We start from the raw sequence: 21,258 nt of genomic DNA, 5'->3' as shown, positions 1-21,258 counted from the left end.
GTGGAAGAGTTGTATTGGAGACGGGTTGAATAAACCAATGGGAGAATGATGTTGAGACTGGTTACCTGACCAGGGACTCTGGGTGACCAGTGGGATGTTGGAACCTCTATAGGGTTTAGTATTTATTCAACTTTATTAGGTTGATTGAGGACACATTCACATAGAGAAAGAGTTTAGTTGGAGAGAAGAGGGGTTGGATGAGCAAATGGGAGACTGAGATTGGAGAGATTGGAAAGGCTGGTTAGGTAAGCATGGGTTCATTTGTGAAATACTTTCCAGTGGTCCCTAGCCTCTGTCTGGAGTCTCCATTAGCTTCACACTTGAGAATAGATTTCAAAACAGTTACTTAAGAGTTACTTAAACATTATTAGGCAATGAAACACATCTGAGAGACCGAAGCATACTTCAGAGAAGAGGTTTGTCTTAGAGAGACTGCTCTTCAACGCTATGACCCATTGCCCTTGATGAATAGTGAAAGGATTCAAATTAATAGCGGAAGACTCATTTACACCCATGGGCCAGTCAGTAAAGAGACTTCTTAAACAGTCTGACCTTGCCTTACCCTAACCTGGGAAAGTTTCAAACAGATATGCAATTCAAATTCTTTCCAGATTGAGCGTTGACAAGGGACTCAAGGTACATTATGATGGGTGATTTCTGTTGGAATCATATTCTATGATACAGAAGACTTTGGTTGTTTCCCAAATGGCACCCTATTTCCTATATTGTGCACTACTATTGATCAGAGCTCTAGTCAAAAGTAGTGCACTAAATAGGGAATAAGGTACCATTTGGGAAGGAATCTTAGTGAATGACATACAGCATTCATATTCATCTTATTCATCATATTCATGACGTGGTATCTGTCTGGTCTAAAAAGGAGAAAACCAAGGACTCCAGGGCTTTGTCCCAAATGGCACCTGATTTCCTATGTAGTGCACTGCTTTGACCAGGGACCATATAGCTCTGGTCAATAGTAGTGCACTATGTAGGGAATAAGGTTCGATTTGGGATGCAAAAAGGACTGGCTGTTTTTGCAGACTGTTCTATTACACTAACTGGCTGCAGCAAGTAGCCTAGCAGTTAGAGCTAACTGGCTGCAGCAGGTAGCCTAGCGGTTAGAGCTAACTGGCTGCAGCAGGTAGCTTAGCGGTTAGAGCTAACTGGCTGCAGCAGGTAGCCTAGCAGTTAGAGCTAACTGGCTGCAGCAGGTAGCCTAGCAGTTAGAGCTAACTGGCTGCAGCAGGTAGCCTAGCAGTTAGAGCTAACTGGCTGCAGCAGGTAGCCTAGCGGTTAAAGCTAACTGGCTGCAGCAGGTAGCCTAGCTGTTAGAGCGTTGGGTCAGTAACCAAAAGGTCACTGGTTCAAATACCTGAGCCAGGCAAGACACTTTATCCTAACTTGCTCCAGGAGCGCCATATTACTATATTACTATATTACTATGGCTGACCCTGTCTGGTGAATAAAAAAACAAAACATCTTTCTCACTTAGCTTGGACTGAACTGTCTGGGGTCATACTGTATATGCACTTTGTGACATCTGCTGACGTAAAACAATATTTATAAATGAATTTGATTTGATTCATAAATGGAGTTAGACATTTAGAAATGTCCCGGGAATATTTTGTGGTTTTAAATGAGAAGAAATGTAATACCACTTTAATTAATGACCTGTGAATGACCTTGAGACATAGTCAACAACGTTTCAAAATGTTAAAAGTTGACAAAATAAAAATGCACTGTAAAGAACAAACAAGATAAATCCTTATATCCATACAGCATTAATCTCCATTTTGAAAATACAATACACAGCATGAAATATGGTCTCCTAGCACTGTGCCATTACCTTGCAAAACAGAACTAATGACAAAAGGCTCTTTCACTGTGTCTCTGTAAAGAATCCATTCAAACACGTAGAGTCCCAAATGATCCCCTATTCCTTATTATAGTGCACTACTTTTGACCAGGACCCATAGGGTGCCATTTGGGATGCACACGAACACACTTCAGCCTACTCAAATGAACATCATTACGTACTTCAATCCCCGTGTGCATAGAAACCCTCAAAGTATATGTCCCAAATGGCACCCTATTCCCTACATAGTGCACTACTTTTGACCACATAGGGCTCATAGGTGCACTAAGTAGTAAACTATGTAGGGAATAGGGTGTCATTTTGGATGAACGCCTAGTCTTTTTGAATAAGTATCAACCATCTACTCCAGCTGAAGGTCAAACAGCTAATAGTATAGTGCTCCTGTTGGTCAACTGCCCACTTCTTCTCTGTGAGACCGAAGACGAGCCAAAGTAGCCTCTCTCTACCCTAGGTTTCCATTATCAGGCTGCGTCCCTAATGGCACCCTATACCCTATATAGGGTACTACTTTTGACCAGAGCCCTGTGGGTGGGTGTGTGTGGGTCCTGGTCCAAAGTAGTGCAGTTCATAGGGTATAGGGTGCCATTAGGGATGCGATCTATGCATTACCCTGTGGCTGACTGGCTGGCTGGCTGGCCACTCACAGTCTTACTAATGAGGTGAGGAGATACAGGCCAAGACAGAACAGCCTCTGAATGACACTACGACTTTACCTGGGAAAATAAATAAGAAATGTGTGGAGGGAAAGCGAGAGAGTATGGAGGGATAGTAATAGTTTCACCGTTTCCCTGAGCCCTCGGGTAGACGGTTGGACTTAACTAAGTAGCCATGCACGAGCACGAGCAGACATACACACACACACCCCTATCCTGTATGCTGGCAAGCAGAGGGGAGTCAATTCTGGCAACAATATAATCAGATAGAGAGAGAAATGGATAGAGGGGGGAGAAAGGAGAGAGAAGGGAGGAGAAGCTTTTAGAAATAGCCTTACAGAGGTAAAAATGACAACTAGCTCAAATGCAGCAGTAAACTTGCTGGTTTACAGAGACCGAGCTCTCGCTTTTGTTAAATAAGTCCAGGAAGGGAACCAACACCACAGAGTTTGAGTCCCAAATGGCACCCTATTCCCTATACAGTGCACTTCTTTTGTCCAGAGCCTTATGGCCCTACTATATAGGGAACAGGGTGCCATTTGGGACGCAAACAAACATTATTTCTGTAAAGGTAACCAATGCTAAACTATTCAGGCCATTTGGAAATAAAATAGATATAGCATAACAAGCTTTGCCTGGCGATTAAAATAAAATTGGTTATTGGCATAATCTCAGTTGGCGATGACTCTTCAAAGACAAATAGAATTAGCGACTACATGAGCGTATCTTTTGGATATTAACTCCAAAATGGGACCCTATTCCCTATTTAGTGCACTACTTTTGACCAGGGCCCATAGGGGGAATATAGGGAATTGGGTGCCATTTGGGACTCAGGCCACATATTTTGCAACCGAGCGTGTCTTTTGAAAAATATATTTTATACACAAGGAGTATAGTGGATCTAGCCACGAGACCTAGCAATTACAGCACAACTGAATAGATGGTCTGTGTCCCAAATGGCACCCTATTCCATATTTAGGCAAGTCTCCAAGAAAGAATGGTTCACTATGGGCCCTGGTCAAAAGGAGTGCACTATACAGGGGAAACTTGCTCCATTTGGAACATAGACCTAGCCACTACAGCAGAACTAAAGAGATGTATTCTTCTTTTTCTCCCAAAAATGTAAATATCCACCACACGAGTTACGACGTCTCCTTTGGAGGAGATCAAAACTGTTGAATTATTAACCGCATATTCTCATTGCCGGAAGCAAACCATTCTTCAAAACACACACACATCCATTCCTCAGCAAGGTTGGAATAATACATCTATCTGCTGTTGTGAAGTAGCGTTATGTAACAAGGCCTGGAGAATGTCAAGGGGAACAACAGCGGGGTTTGAGGGGAGGGGAGTGGTGAACATGTATTCACCTAACCTTTATACAGCCAGGTCCTGTGTGTCATTGAGAACAATAGCAGCCCGTTCTTTAGGTTTGAAAGGTTACAAGCTTAGACTGTGCTTTTAGTGGTCATTCTCTGAGAAAGAAGGGACACAGTATAAAAACAACCGTTACAGTGCTTTGCATGGTACAAGAAGAGGCTGTGCTTTTATGCAAGTCTCCAAGAAAGGATGGTTCACCGTATGGCTGAGGTGTGTTTAAAAAACCTAGAAAGAGGCCTACCGGGTGGCGCAGTGGTTAAGGGCGCCAACTGCAGCGCCAGCTGTGCCATCAGAGTCCCCTCCCAGGCCGCGACCGGGAGGTCCGTGGGGCGACGCACAATTGGCCATCTCCTTGTCTCATCGCGCACCAGCGACTCCTGTGGCGGGCCGGGCGCAGTGCGCGCTAGCCAAGGTTGCCAGGTGCACGTTGTAGCCTCCGACACATTGGTGCGGCTGGCTTCCGGGTTGGATGCGCGCTGTGTTAAGAAGCAGTACGGCTGGTTGGGTTGTGTATCGGAGGACCGTGAGAGACCGTACGGTCTCTCCCGAGCCCGTACGGGAGTTGCAGCAATGAGACAAGATAGTAGCTACTACAACAATTGGATACCACGAAATTGGGGAGAAAAAGGGGTAAAATTTAAAAAAAACTGTGTGTACGCTCATTTATCAAAACTGTTGTAGTAGGTTAGTCTGCTGTTGTGAAGTAGCATTAGGAAAAGGGATGTGTAGAATGTCAAGGGGAACAGAGGGGTTTGAGATGAGGGGAGTGGGTACTAGAGGAGTGATGTATTCATCTAAACTTTCTTCAGCCAGGTACTGTATCTCACTGAAAACAACACATTTCCTTTTTGCAATAACAACCAGGTTATTGGGGTGTAAAAGTAGGTGAGTGAGTGAGTGAGTGAGTGAGTGTGGACGTGTTTAACTATACTTGCTAGCTCCATACCTGTTTCCTCATGACGTCAGTAGCCTGCATGATGCATCGTGGGGGAAGGCCGTGGCTACGAGCCAATAGGATTGCCTGTTCCAGGGTCACACTCAGGGTACAGCTGTAGAGGGTACAGAGGTCAGAGGTAAGTGCTTTGGACAGAACAAGAGGACAAGTACAATAGAGTGTCTAGTTTGTGAAACAGACGCCTCACAAGTCCTCAACTGGCAGCTTCAGTAATAGTACCCGCAAAACACCAGTCTCAACATCAAGTGTGAAGAGGCGACTCCGGGATGCTGGCCTTCTAGGTAGAGTTCCTCTGTCCGGTGTCTGTGTTCTTTTGTCCATCTTAATATTTTATTTTTATTGGCCAGTCTGAGATATGGCTTTTGCTTTGCAACTCTTCCTGGAAGGTCAGCATCCCGGAGTCGCCTCTTCACTGTTGACGTTAAGACTGGTGTTTTGCGGGAACTATTTCCTGAAGCTCCCAGTTGAGGACTTGTGAGGCATGTCTTCCATTGGTGGATAAGGAACACTGAGTTACCATTATTGACAACAAAGCTGTAAAGTTGTTTCCCTACTAGGACAAAATCCCCCTATTAATTGCCAGTACAATCTAATTATACAAATCTTGCTTTGCTCTTCTTGACACTCATTATCATCATATTTCTCCCTTTGCCTCAGCCTATCAACTAAATATAGTTAAAGGCATTACTGACAACACTGCTATAAAGTCGTTTTCCCCTACCAGTACAAAATAGTGATTCATCTGTTATTGTAGCTGTGTCATCATTATATTTGTCTGCCTTAGCATATAGGTCTGCTGATGTATGCATCTAATAGTCATTATAATGTCACTCACAGCTCACTAACAACTAGGATAATAATGAATCCTGTCTTTTGATTTAAAATAACACACAGAGAGAGAGAGAGAGAGAGAGAGAGAGAAACCTTCTGTTCAGATTGAAGCTTTCGCACACCTTCATTGAGAGAATTGAAACATTCCATCCCTGTGAGGCAGCTAGCCGACTCCAAGCACACAGTAGGGTGTCCCAAATGACAACCCTTTGGCTGTATTGTGTATTGCCTTTGACCAGAGCCCTATGGGCCCTGATCAAAACAAGCAAACTATATAGGGGATATGGTGCCATTTGAGACAAAACCCTGGTGTCCTCAGACACACACTCTCACTGAAGATGAGGTGTGATGTGTGTGAAGTGTATTCTGAGTTTCGGATTGATTCACAAGTTACAGTAAGTAACCCTTTCAAAACACACACCACCCTAGTGTACAGTATACATTCAGCGGCAGATGTCAAGGCCTCTAGGGAACCCCTTGTCCGACAACAAGCAACACAGCCCTATCGATCCACAACCCTTTTACAGACAATGTAACTGTCTAAACTCTCTCATACCGCCAGCTAGCATTCCTGTAAGAGGACATTGGTGAAAAACGGTAGATCATTGGAGTTTGATGTTTCTCTACATTTCACTAGTTGTTGTCAACGTTACAGTGGGTATGCTGTCAAAGACGTGATGACAAACTGTCAACCAACCTTCTCTCTCGTGTTCAATTCTTCTTAATTCAATACAATATGTATCACCATAGTTTCCTGGGACATGAGTTGGAGCAACTAGGGTTACGACACCATCAGGCGGAGCCGAAAGTCCTGTTGAGCTTCATTTCCACTAACTGCTTTGGACTGGTGTCAGCTTTCTAGAACATGGCTGAGTAGGTGTGCTGCTGTCAAAGACATGAGGATAAACTATCCTCCCACCTTGTCTCATGTTTGTGTGGTACATTTACCCACCAGCCAGAACGAACACTTGACTTTGACCACATTTACAGCAGTTGACTATAGAACAACATGGCGAGGGACTAAGTCAGCGGTCATACCATGACTCCCTACCAACCACCTAAAGCTTGTCTAATTACCTGGTGCCACAACCCACAAGGAATTGTTCAGCCACCATTTTGGTCTTGCCACGACCAGGCTCATGAGGCTGAGGTGTGTCTGTGTGTGTGTGTGTGTGTGAGCGCGTGCGTGTGATGCTGGCAGAGTCTCTGTTCATTTGGGCTGGTGTCACTGCAACAGCTGATTTATACCCATCTGCTTTATGCCGTTGCTTTCAACCCACAGCCAATTTACAAGCTCCATTCGCCTCGCCCTGGGCCCATACAGATAAACCAGGAAGAGAGAGGGAATGAAAATGGTACCAAGAGACACGAAAATAGAAAGGGAAGGAAATAGACACAGAGAGAGAGAGAGAGAGAGAGAGAGAGAGAGAGAGAGAGAGAGAGAGAGAGAGAGAGAGAGAGAGAAGGATCTCAGCTTTGATGTATGACATGCAATGTTGAAAGTGAATGTAGCAGTGTGTGAGATGTTTACGGTCGCATTTTATAGGAGACATTACCTATTTGCAGAAACTCTGCCTTTTACTCCCGGGAAAGGTTACATGGCGGATAAGCAACAACAATGAACAGTGGTCATTGGTCGTCTCTGAAACATCTTTGAGCGCCCGTCAGTAGATGATAATCCTACTGTAAAGAGATGACTGAAAAGCTACTAAATGTGACTAACTTCCTGGCTCCAGCAGTCGCTCAGATAAATAGTAGTGATTCCATTCAAAGCATCTGGGAATGAGAATCTGCCTGTCCCCCCTCTTTTTGTTCTTCCCCCTCTTCTCAATCAGTCCGTCGTCATTTTAAAGATACTCTCTTCTTAGTATTTGTGGAACAGTGTGAGCCCTCACCTCCTGCTCCCCCCATCTAAAGGGTTTTGTGGGGTGACTTGAGAGACAGAAGAGTGAGAGCGAGAGAAAGAGGGAGATAAAAAGAAAGAAAGAAAGAAACAGAGAAGCAGAGGCAGCACATTGCAGAGAAAGAGAAACAGAGAAGCAGAGGCAGCACATTGTAGAGAAACAGAGAAACAGAGGAGCTGAGGCAGCACATTGTAGAGAAACAGAGAAACAGAGGAGCGGAGGCAGCACATTGTATAGAAACAGAGAAACAGAGGAGCTGAGGCAGCACATTGTAGAGAAACAGAGAAACAGTGGAGCGGAGGCAGCACATTGTAGAGAAACAAAGAAACAGAGGAGCGGAGGCAGCACATTGTAGAGAAACAGAGAAACAGAGGAGCTGAGGCAGCACATTGTAGAGAAACAAAGAAACAGAGGAGCGGAGGCAGCACATTGTAGAGAAACAGAGGAGCGGAGGCAGCACATTGTAGAGAAACATAGAAACAGAGGAGCTGAGGCAGCACATTGTAGAGAAACAGAGGAGCGGAGGCAGCACATTGTAGAGAAACAGAGGAGTGGAGGCAGCACATTGTAGAGAAACAGAGGAGCGGAGGAGCGGAGGCAGCACATTGTAGAGAAACAGAGAAACAGAGGAGCGGCGGCAGCACATTGTAGAGAAACAGAGGAGCGGAGGCAGCACATTGTAGAGAAACAGAGGAGCGGAGGCAGCACATTGTAGAGAAACAGAGGAGCGGAGGCAGCACATTGTAGAGAAACAGAGGAGCGGAGGCAGCACATTGTAGAGAAACAGAGGAGCGGAGGCAGCACATTGTAGAGAAACAGAGAAACAGAGGAGCGGCGGCAGCACATTGTAGAGAAACAGAGGAGCGGAGGCAGCACATTGTAGAGAAACAGAGGAGCGGAGGAGCGGAGGCAACACATTGTAGAGAAACAGAGGAGCGGAGGCAGCACATTGTAGAGAAACAGAGGAGCGGAGGAGCGGAGGCAACACATTGTAGAGAAACAGAGAAACAGAGGAGCGGCGGCAGCACATTGTAGAGAAACAGAGGAGCGGAGGCAGCACATTGTAGAGAAACAGAGGAGCGGAGGCAGCACATTGTAGAGAAACAGAGGAGCGGAGGCAGCACATTGTAGAGAAACAGAGGAGCGGAGGCAGCACATTGTAGAGAAACAGAGAAACAGAGGAGCTGAGGCAGCACATTGTAGAGAAACAGAGAAACAGAGGAGCGGAGGCAGCACATTGTAGAGAAACAGAGGAGCAGAGGCAGCACATTGTAGAGAAACAGAGAAACAGAGGAGCGGAGGCAGCACATTGTAGAGAAACAGAGAAACAGAGGAGCGGAGGCAGCACATTGTAGAGAAACAGAGAAGCAGAGGCAGCACATTGTAGAGAAACAGAGAAACAGAGGAGCGGAGGCAGCACATTGTAGAGAAACAGAGAAACAGAGGAGCGGAGGCAGCACATTGTAGAGAAACAGAGGAGCGGAGGCAGCACATTGTAGAGAAACAGAGAAGCGGAGGAGCGGAGGCAGCACATTGTAGAGAAACAGAGGAGCGGAGGCAGCACATTGTAGAGAAACAGAGAAACAGAGGAGCGGAGGCAGCACATTGTAGAGAAACAGAGAAACAGAGGAGCTGAGGCAGCACATTGTAGAGAAACAGAGAAACAGAGGAGCTGAGGCAGCACATTGTAGAGAAACAGAGAAACAGAGGAGCGGAGGCAGCACATTGTAGAGAAACAGAGAAACAGAGGAGCGGAGGCAGCACATTGTAGAGAAACAGAGGAGCGGAGGCAGCACATTGTAGAGAAACAGAGGAGCGGAGGAGTGGAGGCAGCACATTGTAGAGAAACAGAGGAGCGGAGGAGCGGAGGCAGCACATTGTAGAGAAACAGAGAAACAGAGGAGCGGAGGCAGCACATTGTAGAGAAACAGAGGAGCGGAGGAGTGGCGGCAGCACATTGTAGAGAAACAGAGAAACAGAGGAGCGGAGGCAGCACATTGTAGAGAAACAGAGGAGCGGAGGAGCGGAGGCAGCACATTGTAGAGAAACAGAGGAGCGGAGGAGCGGAGGCAGCACATTGTAGAGAAATAGAGAAACAGAGGAGCGGAGGCAGCACATTGTAGAGAAACAGAGAAACAGAGGAGCGGAGGCAGCACATTGTAGAGAAACAGAGGAGCGGAGGCAGCACATTGTAGAGAAACAGAGGAGCGGAGGAGCGGCGGCAGCACATTGTAGAGAAACAGAGAAACAGAGGAGCGGAGGCAGCACATTGTAGAGAAACAGAGGAGCGGAGGAGCGGAGGCAGCACATTGTAGAGAAACAGAGGAGCGGAGGAGCGGAGGCAGCACATTGTAGAGAAACAGAGAAACAGAGGAGCGGAGGCAGCACATTGTAGAGAAACAGAGAAACAGAGGAGCGGAGGCAGCACATTGTAGAGAAACAGAGAAACAGAGGAGTGGAGGCAGCACATTGTAGAGAAACAGAGGAGCGGAGGAGCGGAGGCAGCACATTGTAGAGAAACAGAGAAACAGAGGAGCGGAGGCAGCACATTGTAGAGAAACAGAGAAACAGAGGAGCGGAGGCAGCACATTGTAGAGAAACAGAGGAGCGGAGGCAGCACATTGTAGAGAAACAGAGAAACAGAGGAGCTGAGGCAGCACATTGTAGAGAAACAGAGAAACAGAGGAGCGGAGGCAGCACATTGTAGAGAAACAGAGGAGCAGAGGCAGCACATTGTAGAGAAACAGAGAAACAGAGGAGCGGAGGCAGCACATTGTAGAGAAACAGAGAAACAGAGGAGCGGAGGCAGCACATTGTAGAGAAACAGAGAAGCAGAGGCAGCACATTGTAGAGAAACAGAGAAACAGAGGAGCGGAGGCAGCACATTGTAGAGAAACAGAGAAACAGAGGAGCGGAGGCAGCACATTGTAGAGAAACAGAGGAGCGGAGGCAGCACATTGTAGAGAAACAGAGAAGCGGAGGAGCGGAGGCAGCACATTGTAGAGAAACAGAGGAGCGGAGGCAGCACATTGTAGAGAAACAGAGAAACAGAGGAGCGGAGGCAGCACATTGTAGAGAAACAGAGAAACAGAGGAGCTGAGGCAGCACATTGTAGAGAAACAGAGAAACAGAGGAGCTGAGGCAGCACATTGTAGAGAAACAGAGAAACAGAGGAGCGGAGGCAGCACATTGTAGAGAAACAGAGAAACAGAGGAGCGGAGGCAGCACATTGTAGAGAAACAGAGGAGCGGAGGCAGCACATTGTAGAGAAACAGAGGAGCGGAGGAGTGGAGGCAGCACATTGTAGAGAAACAGAGGAGCGGAGGAGCGGAGGCAGCACATTGTAGAGAAACAGAGAAACAGAGGAGCGGAGGCAGCACATTGTAGAGAAACAGAGGAGCGGAGGAGTGGCGGCAGCACATTGTAGAGAAACAGAGAAACAGAGGAGCGGAGGCAGCACATTGTAGAGAAACAGAGGAGCGGAGGAGCGGAGGCAGCACATTGTAGAGAAACAGAGGAGCGGAGGAGCGGAGGCAGCACATTGTAGAGAAATAGAGAAACAGAGGAGCGGAGGCAGCACATTGTAGAGAAACAGAGAAACAGAGGAGCGGAGGCAGCACATTGTAGAGAAACAGAGGAGCGGAGGCAGCACATTGTAGAGAAACAGAGGAGCGGAGGAGCGGCGGCAGCACATTGTAGAGAAACAGAGAAACAGAGGAGCGGAGGCAGCACATTGTAGAGAAACAGAGGAGCGGAGGAGCGGAGGCAGCACATTGTAGAGAAACAGAGGAGCGGAGGAGCGGAGGCAGCACATTGTAGAGAAACAGAGAAACAGAGGAGCGGAGGCAGCACATTGTAGAGAAACAGAGAAACAGAGGAGCGGAGGCAGCACATTGTAGAGAAACAGAGAAACAGAGGAGTGGAGGCAGCACATTGTAGAGAAACAGAGGAGCGGAGGAGCGGAGGCAGCACATTGTAGAGAAACAGAGAAACAGAGGAGCGGAGGCAGCACATTGTAGAGAAACAGAGAAACAGAGGAGTGGAGGCAGCACATTGTAGAGAAACAGAGGAGCGGAGGAGCGGAGGCAGCACATTGTAGAGAAACAGAGAAACAGAGGAGCGGAGGCAGCACATTGTAGAGAAACAGAGGAGCGGAGGAGCGGAGGCAGCACATTGTAGAGAAACAGAGGAGCGGAGGCAGCACATTGTAGAGAAACAGAGAAACAGAGGAGCGGAGGCAGCACATTGTAGAGAAACAGAGAAACAGAGGAGCGGAGGCAGCACATTGTAGAGAAACAGAGAAACAGTGGAGCGGAGGCAGCACATTGTAGAGAAACAGAGAAACAGAGGAGCGGAGGCAGCACATTGTAGAGAAACAGAGAAACAGAGGAGCGGAGGCAGCACATTGTAGAGAAACAGAGAAACAGAGGAGCGGAGGCAGCACATTGTAGAGAAACAGAGAAACAGAGGAGCTGAGGCAGCACATTGTAGAGAAACAGAGGAGCGGAGGCAGCACATTGTAGAGAAACAGAGGAGCGGAGGAGCGGAGGCAGCACATTGTAGAGAAACAGAGAAACAGAGGAGCGGAGGCAGCACATTGTAGAGAAACAGAGGAGCGGAGGCAGCACATTGTAGAGAAACAGAGGAGCGGAGGCAGCACATTGTAGAGAAACAGAGGAGCGGAGGAGTGGAGGCAGCACATTGTAGAGAAACAGAGGAGCGGAGGCAGCACATTGTAGAGAAACAGAGAAACAGAGGAGCGGAGGCAGCACATTGTAGAGAAACAGAGGAGCGGAGGCAGCACATTGTAAACTGCTGAGACCCTGAATATCACACTGCTGCTGCTTTCACTGTTATTAAACCTCACTGCTACCTCGCCCATCAGGCCAACTAATCACATCAATAGAGCAACCTGTGTGTGTGTGTGTGTGTGTGTGTGTGTGTGTGTGTGAGCTGCCTGCCTGCCTGCCTCTCTCTCTGATAGTGCAGTTTCCATTACATTACTAATCTATTGGCCTGGCTTCATAGTGTTTCATAAATACCATCCTGCTATTTCCTTATTTCTACCCTTCTGGAATCCATTAAGATTTCACACAGTCAGATTCCCAAATGGCACCTTATTCCCTATTTAGAGCACTACTTTTGACTAGAGCCCCACAAAAGTCGTACACTATAATGGGAATAGGGTGCCATTTGGGATAACTGGGTTCGTCAGGTTTGGAATTGTTCCGGGGAAAAAGCATGTTATTAAGCTGTATCCTGTACTGCGTCAGAGTTTGATGAATATTTGATTATGGAAGAATTGTTCCATAAACAGTGTTTTGATTAATATGAAGTTAGAGCAGAATGGTTCTGTACGTAGAAAAACACAGTCTGTGGAAGAAAAACATGGTACCGGGAACCAGGAACCCGTTCTATAGAACCCTCTAGATGGAATAGCATTTAGGGTGGGAAAACAGGCCGACAAATAACCCTAGAATTGACCTGCCTTGTCACGCTACACTTAGCCTGCCTGTATGGGTGACTTGTGGCCAGTTAGTGGTGCTCAAACACACACATCCTCGCTCGCTCGCACGCACACACGCACGCACACACACACACACACGGCTGTGAGTTAATAAAGGAGCAGCAGTCACTAGTCTGACGGGGGCTTTCTATTAGAGCTCAGCCAGCCGGGCAGCTCACTCCACAACACTTTATCACACTGTCATTCACACCACCACACGCAAGTGTGTGTGTGTGTGTGTGTCTCTGTGTGTGTGTGTGTGTGTGTGTGTGTGTGTGTGTGTGTGTGTGTGTGTGTGTGTGTGTGTGTGTGGAATAGAGACTGACAGAGAGAGAGAGAGAGATAAAAATATGAAAGAGAGAATGAAGCAGCAGCAGGGATCAGGGGTGACAAACGATCAGGATATTTCTGTCCCCACAGGATGATGAATCGAGACAAGATCTGGCAGGTGAAAGATGGACCCTTATATAGGTAGCGTCCCAAATTACACCCTAATCCTTATAAAGCGCACTACTTTTGACCAGGGCCCATAGGGTTCTGGTCAGAAGCGGTGCATGATATAGGGTTGCCATTCGGAACGCAGACATGGAATGTAATAAGAATGGAAGTAATTGACCTGTCGTTGACTTCCCGTCTAAAAAGTGCTATATTCACTTAAAAAGGCACTAACCATCTCTTTAAGGAACAATGAAAGCCATTACTAAGAGTATTGGCTTCATAACTAATGCAGAGGAAGGTATGTTAATAGTAAGTTCTACACTGTGTTCCAAATGGCAGCCTGTTGTCTGTATAAGGCTCTGGTCAAAAGTAGTGCACTATATAGAAAATGGGGTGCCATTTGGGATTCAGACCTATTAATGAGTACATTCAATGTGGTAATGGAGATGCCATAGAAATGTAGGGGGGATATAGAATGCTGGATGGAGACAAATAGAGAGAACATAGTGTGTGTGTGTGTGTGTGCGTGTGTGTGTGTGTGTGTGTGTGTGTGTGTGTGTGTGTGTGTGTGTGTGTGTGTGTGTGTGTGTGGAAAGCCAAGCCTGCTAAGTAACTGTCAGAGATTGACAGAATGTAGAGATACAGAGAGGAAGAAAGAAGAGAGGGAGGGTGAGAATAGGGGGACAATGTGAGAGGAGCGGTGACAATGGGAGAAGGGTACAAGTCACTCTCTCTCTCTCAATGGAAAGTGTTACCATATACATTGCCAAAGCAAACATACAGACAGATATTTTTTTTAAATGATGAAGCAGATAGATACCTGGTTGGTCATTCCACTGGCTGTCCCTACAGGTGTGTCAGGAAGCTACATATTTTGCAGCTAAGAGTTTTTTTCGATATTGGATTTTTTCCTTTTCTGTTTTGGTTTCAAAATCTTTGTATTCGTTTTTTAAATTTTGGGGAAGAAAATAGCCCGTAAGTCTTTATAGTTCTGGCAATGTAGGAGAAAATGCAGCTGTGTCTCGACCTCTCTCTGGGCCAGTTTCTATGGACATGTTGTGCTCACTGAGTACATAGTCCGTGTTTTTCTTCATTTTCTACCAGTCATAGTGGTCAGATATTTGGCTCTAAGCAGACTAGCATTGAAGTTAACTTTGTCTTTCCAATACGTGATAGATTATTTTCTTTGCTTTGTGATAATTTGGTTGGACCAGTGGTGTCCTGAGGCTTTGTTGCCTTGGTAGTGGTTAGCGAAATTAGCCTCAGGACCAGCTGTCTGAGGGGACTCTTCTCTATGGTCACATCTTGGCATTTAAGGGCTTTGTAGGAGTGGGAGTAGGGCTGTGGCGGTCATGAAATTGTCAGCCGGTTATTGTCATGCATAAGACTGCCAGTCTCACGGTAATTTACCGGTAATTAACATAAACACGTTTAGCATTTCCAGACCTCCAAGCATACAAGCTACATACAAGAAGAATATGATTGGACTTAGGTGAATAACATAGAAAGGATAATTTTCCCATTCCGGAGCAAATGCACATTATGAAGTGGCTATGTTGAGTGTAAAAGTGATCATTTGAAACAGGTCCTATACAATAGATTTAGAGTTATTTGGCAACTTTAGTAGTGAATGATACAAACCATGTCGGCCTTAGAAATCAAAACATATATGGGCTGCATGATGCGGCTATGATGCGGCTATGATGCGGCTATGATGCGACTATGATGCGGCTATGATGCGGCTATTCAAGCTTGGCTCTGTTCCTTGCCTCTGGCTGCACAGCTGTTCTCTCATCAAGTGATCATATTTTTACCCATTAGTCTGTTCTCAATTTAATCTGCTCTTTACTAATATGTCAAATTAGTTTAGATTCAGAACTGCCCATTATCAAATGGGGTATAATAATGAAAAAACTAAAACAACAACTGCATTGTTGGTTAAGGACTTGTAACCTATGTACTGGAATAGGGAATGGAGGCCACTCTCCCACCGTTATGTTTTGCACTCATGTTGGGTAGGCTATTCAAATCCAATTGTATTTGTCACATGTGCCGAATACAACATGTGTAGACCTTAAAGGGAAATGCTTACTTACAAGCACTTTTATATTATTATTATACCCCTTTTTCTTCCCAATTTCGTGGTATCCAATTGGCAGTTACAGTCTTGTCCAATTGGTGGTTATAGTCTTGTCTCATCGCTGCAACTCCCGTATGGACTCGGGAGAGGCAAACATCGAGAGCTATGCATCCTCCGAAACACGACCCTGCCAAGCCACACCGCTTCTTGACACACTGCTCGCTTAACCCAGAAGCCAGCCACACCAACGTGTCGGAGAAAACACTGTACACCTGGCTGACCGTGTCAGCGTGCATTGCTCCTGGCCGCCACAAGGAGTCGCTACAGCGCGAAGGGACAAGGACATCCCAGCATCGTCCCATAACCCGGACGATGCTGGGCCAATTGTGCGGCTGCCACAGAGCCTGTACTCGAACCAGGATCTCTAGTGGCACAGCTAGCACTGCGATGCAGTGCCTTAGACCACTGCCGTGTGTGTGTGTGTGTGGTTCCCAATCAGAGGCAGCTGTCTATTGTTGTCTCTGGTTGAGGATCACATATAAGTTGTCATTTTCCTTTTGGGTTTTGTGGGACCTTGTTTTCTGTTTAGTGTCTGTGCCTGACAGAACTGTGCCCTTTCGTTTTTCACGTTTGTTATTTTGTTTGAGTGTTTTTTGAATATTAAAATCATGAACACTTTCCACGCTGCGTCTTGGTCTACTCATTCTACCACCAACGAGAGCCGTAACACTTGTCCAATTGGTGGTTACAACCCTCCCCTAACCCGGACGACGCTGGGCCAATTGTGCGGCTGCAACAGAGCATGTACTCGAACCAGGATCTCTAGTGGCACAGCTAGCACTGTGATACAGTGCCTTAGACCACTGCACCACTCAGGATGCCCCTCAAAACTGCAGTTTTAAGAAAAAGAAGTGTTAAGTAAAAAATAGACAAGTAAAAAATATGAATAAAAATAACAAATAATTAAGAGCAGCAGTAAAATAACAGTAGTGAGGTTATATACAGGGGGTACCGGTATAGAGTCAATGTGCGGGGGGCACCGGTTAGTCGCGGTAATTGTGGTAATATGTACATGTAGGTAGAGTGAAAGTGACTATGCATAGATAATAAACAGAGAATAGCAGCAGTGTAAAATAGGGGGTGGGGGGGTGACAATGCAGTCTGGGTAGCTATTTGATTAGCTATTCAGGAGTCTTATGGCTTGGGGGTAAAAGCTGTTAAGAAGCCATTTTACCCAGACTTGGCGCTCCGGTACCACCTGTCGTGCGGTAGCAGAGAAAACTCTATGACAAGGGTGGCTGGAGTCTTTGACAATTTTTAGGGCCTTCCTCTGACACCACCTGGTATAGAGGTCCTGAATGGCAGGAAGCTTGGCCCCAGTGATGTACTGGGCCCTATACACTACCCTCTGCAGTGCGTACGGTAATTTCGCTGCGCCTCAGGTGACATTCCACCCAAACACTGTATCCCAGGGGCTCTTTTGTCCAACCCTATTTCTGCAGCTACCAAGTGCTTAATTTGGGAAACCAACTGAAATCTGTTCGGGAACATCGATAGTAACATGTTTTCATAACTAAACATATTTCATTAAACTGTTGACAGCCCCCCCCCCCCCCTATGCGCGCCGTAGAAAGGAACGAAAGAGAGGGGAGGAGATGGAAACTCATGGTGGTGAGACATTCTGCAGCTAAAAGTAATGTGTCAGTCTATTAATTATGAAAATAGAAAAGCCTTATCACTAGGCTATTCAAAATCTAAAACAAATTCACTATAATTGTAGGCTAAATCGTAAATTTGATTAATGTAGGCTAGACCAATTACGTACCAAAGATATTTTACATCAGCATTGTTGCTTGTTTTTCTGCCATGTGTAACACGCGGTTGGCTATGTATTGTATAATGGCACAATCGTTATTATAATTCAGGGTATGCATATGCACGGGTGTTTTGAATGAATCATCCCCTTAGAAAGCCCTGTCCATTTCGTTGTATTTGGCTTTGAAACATCCACAAGGACCATGTTTTCCCACTCAGCTTCAACCTGCTGTTGAACTTCTTTCTCCAAATTGATCATCAGAGTGCATAAGAGGAGTTTACCGTGAGTCAACGGTCATGTGGAATTTCACTGCGATCATGACTCATAACTGCTGGTGATGCAGTAAGATGCAGTAATACGGTCATCACAACAGTCCGAAGTGGGGGGGGGGGGGGTCACTTGTTTCTAAATTATTCTAACATTTGGTGGCTCTTCTTTAGATATTAATCAGAAGAGGGAATTGGCCTAATTCTGCTCTGCATGTGATGTTTGTAATTTTTCTCTGTAGCCTGAGGATGCTCGTACAGAGTTCCGCATGCTGGGTTTCCATTGGGGGTTTGTCCCATTTGTCAAAGTCTTGCTTTGTAAGCACAGCGCACACTTTACTGCCATAAAGTGCAATTGGTTCTATTATTAATTTGAATATTTTCGGCCAGATCCCCTCTCCTCCGCTCTCTCTCTCTGTCACTCACCGGTGCACGCCGCTGTTGCACATGACGATGTGTGTGGCTCCGAGGCGAGAGCAGAGTTCTGATGCCACGGTAAGCAGGCCGACTCCTGACGCCCCACAGGCTGTATACTGACAGGCTGCCGTGCGACGGGAGGAGATGAAACTCTCCATCAGCCGGTACAACTCCTCCAGAGCATTCAGAGGACGCATCAACTGGGAGGAGAGGAGAAGGAGAGGTAGGAGAAAGGGAGGGAGGGTTAATACTGTATGACTACTGTATCAGACCCTGCGATTGACTAGCGTCCTGTCCAGGGGGTATACTTGTACATCAAGCTGTCTCGCTCTGCAGAAACAGGACCATTGTGCCATGGATCATTCTGGCTCGGACAAGGCTAATTGCTATGACTGCATAACGTGAGTATCAGACCACGACTCCACTGTAACTAACCTATGAAGCTGGAGTTTCCTGATCCTCTTACCTTGTCTATGAGGGCAGCTTTAGGTGTGGAGCTGGGGGGAAGGTTGGACTTATCCAGGTAGAAAGCCCTGTAGAGAGGAACACAGGAAGGTTAGACAATGCTGCTCCCTTGCATGACAATGGTTTTAGCTAATGATAAACAATGTTTAACTGACTATTCATGAGGTTAGGGTAAGCCCTCCACACTATGGCAACCAGTAGCCCTACGTGTTATGCCATATCCTTTGCACCAATTTATTTAACCTTTATTTGACCAATAGGTCAGACTCAGTAGCAGCAGATCAGACCGGCCCAGGCCCTGCTCTGCAAAGCAGGGAAAATAGGGCAGCAGTCCATCAAGTGTTTGTTTTGGAGCTGGGTGGTGTGGTGCATCAAATCATCTGTCTCACCCAGTCCAAGCTCCAGATCCTAGCTCAGCAGATATACAAACTAAGTATGTGTCCCGAATGGCACCCTATTCCCTATATACCCTATATAGTGCACTACTTTTGACCAGGGCTCTATGTAGGGTGCCATTTGTGATGCAGACTGAGCATCTCATCTGGGCTTCGTTCCTTCATTCATTCAATGAGCGGGGAGGGTGTAGTTTCATAGTGTGCTGGAGGGTGTAGTTTCATAGTGTGGCCACTGGAGGCAGTACTAGCCTGGTCTCTCTATTCTATGGAGATGGCTGGCTGGAGAATGGACGATGTGTGTGATGCTAATGGTGCTGGCTCAGCAGTACGTAAAATCAGTCACAGTCAGTCAACCCCCTCTTATTATACCAAGTGTGTGTGTGTGTGTGTGTGTGTGTGTGTGTGTGTGTGTGTCCTATTATACTGTACCAAATATGCTTCAAGCTATGAATCAAGGCAGGTACTACAACTATCTACAACCATCAGAGTGCTACAACCATCACAGCCTCAAGCATTGGAGAGACACACACACACACACACACACACACACACACACACACACACACACACACACACCACACAGAATGGTATGCATCTGCCTGTGGCCATTAGCCTCCTATCCTGCATCTAAGAATCTTCAGTTGGCGATATGCGATATCCTTTCTGCTAGCCAAAGTATTGTTACTCATATACTGGATAGAGACATATCCCTGCAGATTCCCATTGACATGTTTCCTTGTGTTTAGGCTTGTGTTTAGAAAAGTGTAATGCCAGGGATATTGTTCATACTGCTGACAATAAAAGCTAATCCATTCATGTTTAGTTTAGTCTGCCCAGTACATGTATGAGTCCCAACGATTCCCTATTTAGTGCACTACTTTAGACCAGGGTCCATTGGGAGGGAATAGGGTACCATTTGGGATTGCAGACAGACTGCCTTGATGTTTATTATCACAATGATATTTTTGCCTGACATTGAAACAGTTATGGTTCAGGATTTAATAACGCTGTAAATCAGTACTGGCAGGGTGGGGAGATCAAGTTTAGTCTACAAACACACAAACGCACACACCAGGGTGTCCGTTAGGAAAAATTGGCGCTGGACAAATGACCGGGAATATTTGTATTTATCGGACATTTAAGCTATTTACCAGCCATCGATATGCATTGGGTAGGTAACCCATTAGGCTGTCTGTCTACCCACACAGCCAGCGCCATTCCATAAACGATGGATATTGGGTAGGTAACCCATTAGGCTGTCTGTCCACCCACACAGCCAGCGCCATTCCATAAACGACGGATATTGGGTAGGTAACCCATTAGGCTGTCTGTCCACCCACACAGCCAGCGCCATTCCATAAACTACGGATATTGGGTAGGTAACCCATTAGGCTGTCTGTCCACCCACACAGCCAGCGCCATTCCATAAACGACGGATATTGGGTAGGTAACCCATTAGGCTGTCTGTCCACCCACACAGCCAGCGCCATTCCATAAACGACGGATATTGGGTAGGTAACCCATTAGGCTGTCTGTCCACCCACACAGCCAGCGCCATTCCATAAACGACGGATATTGGGTAGGTAACCCATTAGGCTGTCTGTCCACCCACACAGCCAGCACCATTCCATAAACGACGGATATTGGGTAGGTAACACTTTAGGTTGTCTGTCCACCCACACAGCCAGCGCCATTCCATAAACAACGGATATTGGGTAGGTAACCCATTAGGCTGTCTGTCCACCCACACAGCCAGCGCCATTCCATAAACAACGGATATTGGGTAGGTAACCCTTTAGGCTGTCCGTCCACCCACACAGCCAGCACCATTCCATAAACTACGGATATTGGGTAGGTAACCCATTAGGCTGTCTGTCCACCCACACAGCCAGCGCCATTCCATAAATGACGGATATTGGGTAGGTAACCCATTAGGCTGTCCGTCCACCCACACAGCCAGCGCCATTCCATAAACGACGGATATTGGGTAGGTAACCCATTAGGCTGTCTGTCCACCCACACAGCCAGCGCCATTCCATAAACGACGGATATTGGGTGGGTAACCCATTAGGTTGTCTGTCCACCCACACAGCCAGCACCATTCCATAAACGACGGATATTGGGTAGGTAACCCATTAGGCTGTCTGTCCACCCACACAGCCAGCACCATTCCATAAACGACGGATATTGGGTAGGTAACCCATTAGGCTGTCTGTCCACCCACACAGCCAGCGCCATTCCATAAACGACGGATATTGGGTGGGTAACCCATTAGG

The 21,258-nt window shown here is 46.5% G+C and overlaps 1 protein-coding gene across 2 annotated transcripts in view; it reads right to left on the bottom strand.

The window, feature by feature from the left end:
* Window positions 1-21,258, bottom strand: part of prex2 (phosphatidylinositol-3,4,5-trisphosphate-dependent Rac exchange factor 2) — a 200,733-nt gene that overhangs the window by 8,632 nt on the left and 170,843 nt on the right. For both annotated transcript variants that reach the window (XM_036944101.1, XM_036944100.1), the window contains exons 37-39: window positions 18,589-18,655; window positions 18,132-18,322; window positions 4,856-4,958 (exon numbers count right to left, since the gene is read on the bottom strand). In XM_036944101.1, coding sequence (XP_036799996.1) covers window positions 4,856-4,958; window positions 18,132-18,322; window positions 18,589-18,655 — 361 coding nt within the window. The remainder of the gene's footprint in view (window positions 1-4,855; window positions 4,959-18,131; window positions 18,323-18,588; window positions 18,656-21,258) is intronic.

Source organism: Oncorhynchus mykiss, chromosome 15 (genome assembly GCF_013265735.2).
Source record: "Oncorhynchus mykiss isolate Arlee chromosome 15, USDA_OmykA_1.1, whole genome shotgun sequence".
In the NCBI taxonomy this organism is placed as follows: domain Eukaryota; kingdom Metazoa; phylum Chordata; class Actinopteri; order Salmoniformes; family Salmonidae; genus Oncorhynchus; species Oncorhynchus mykiss.
The sequence above is the reverse complement of the archived record's forward strand: the minus strand, read 5'-3'. Positions and strand labels throughout refer to the sequence as shown.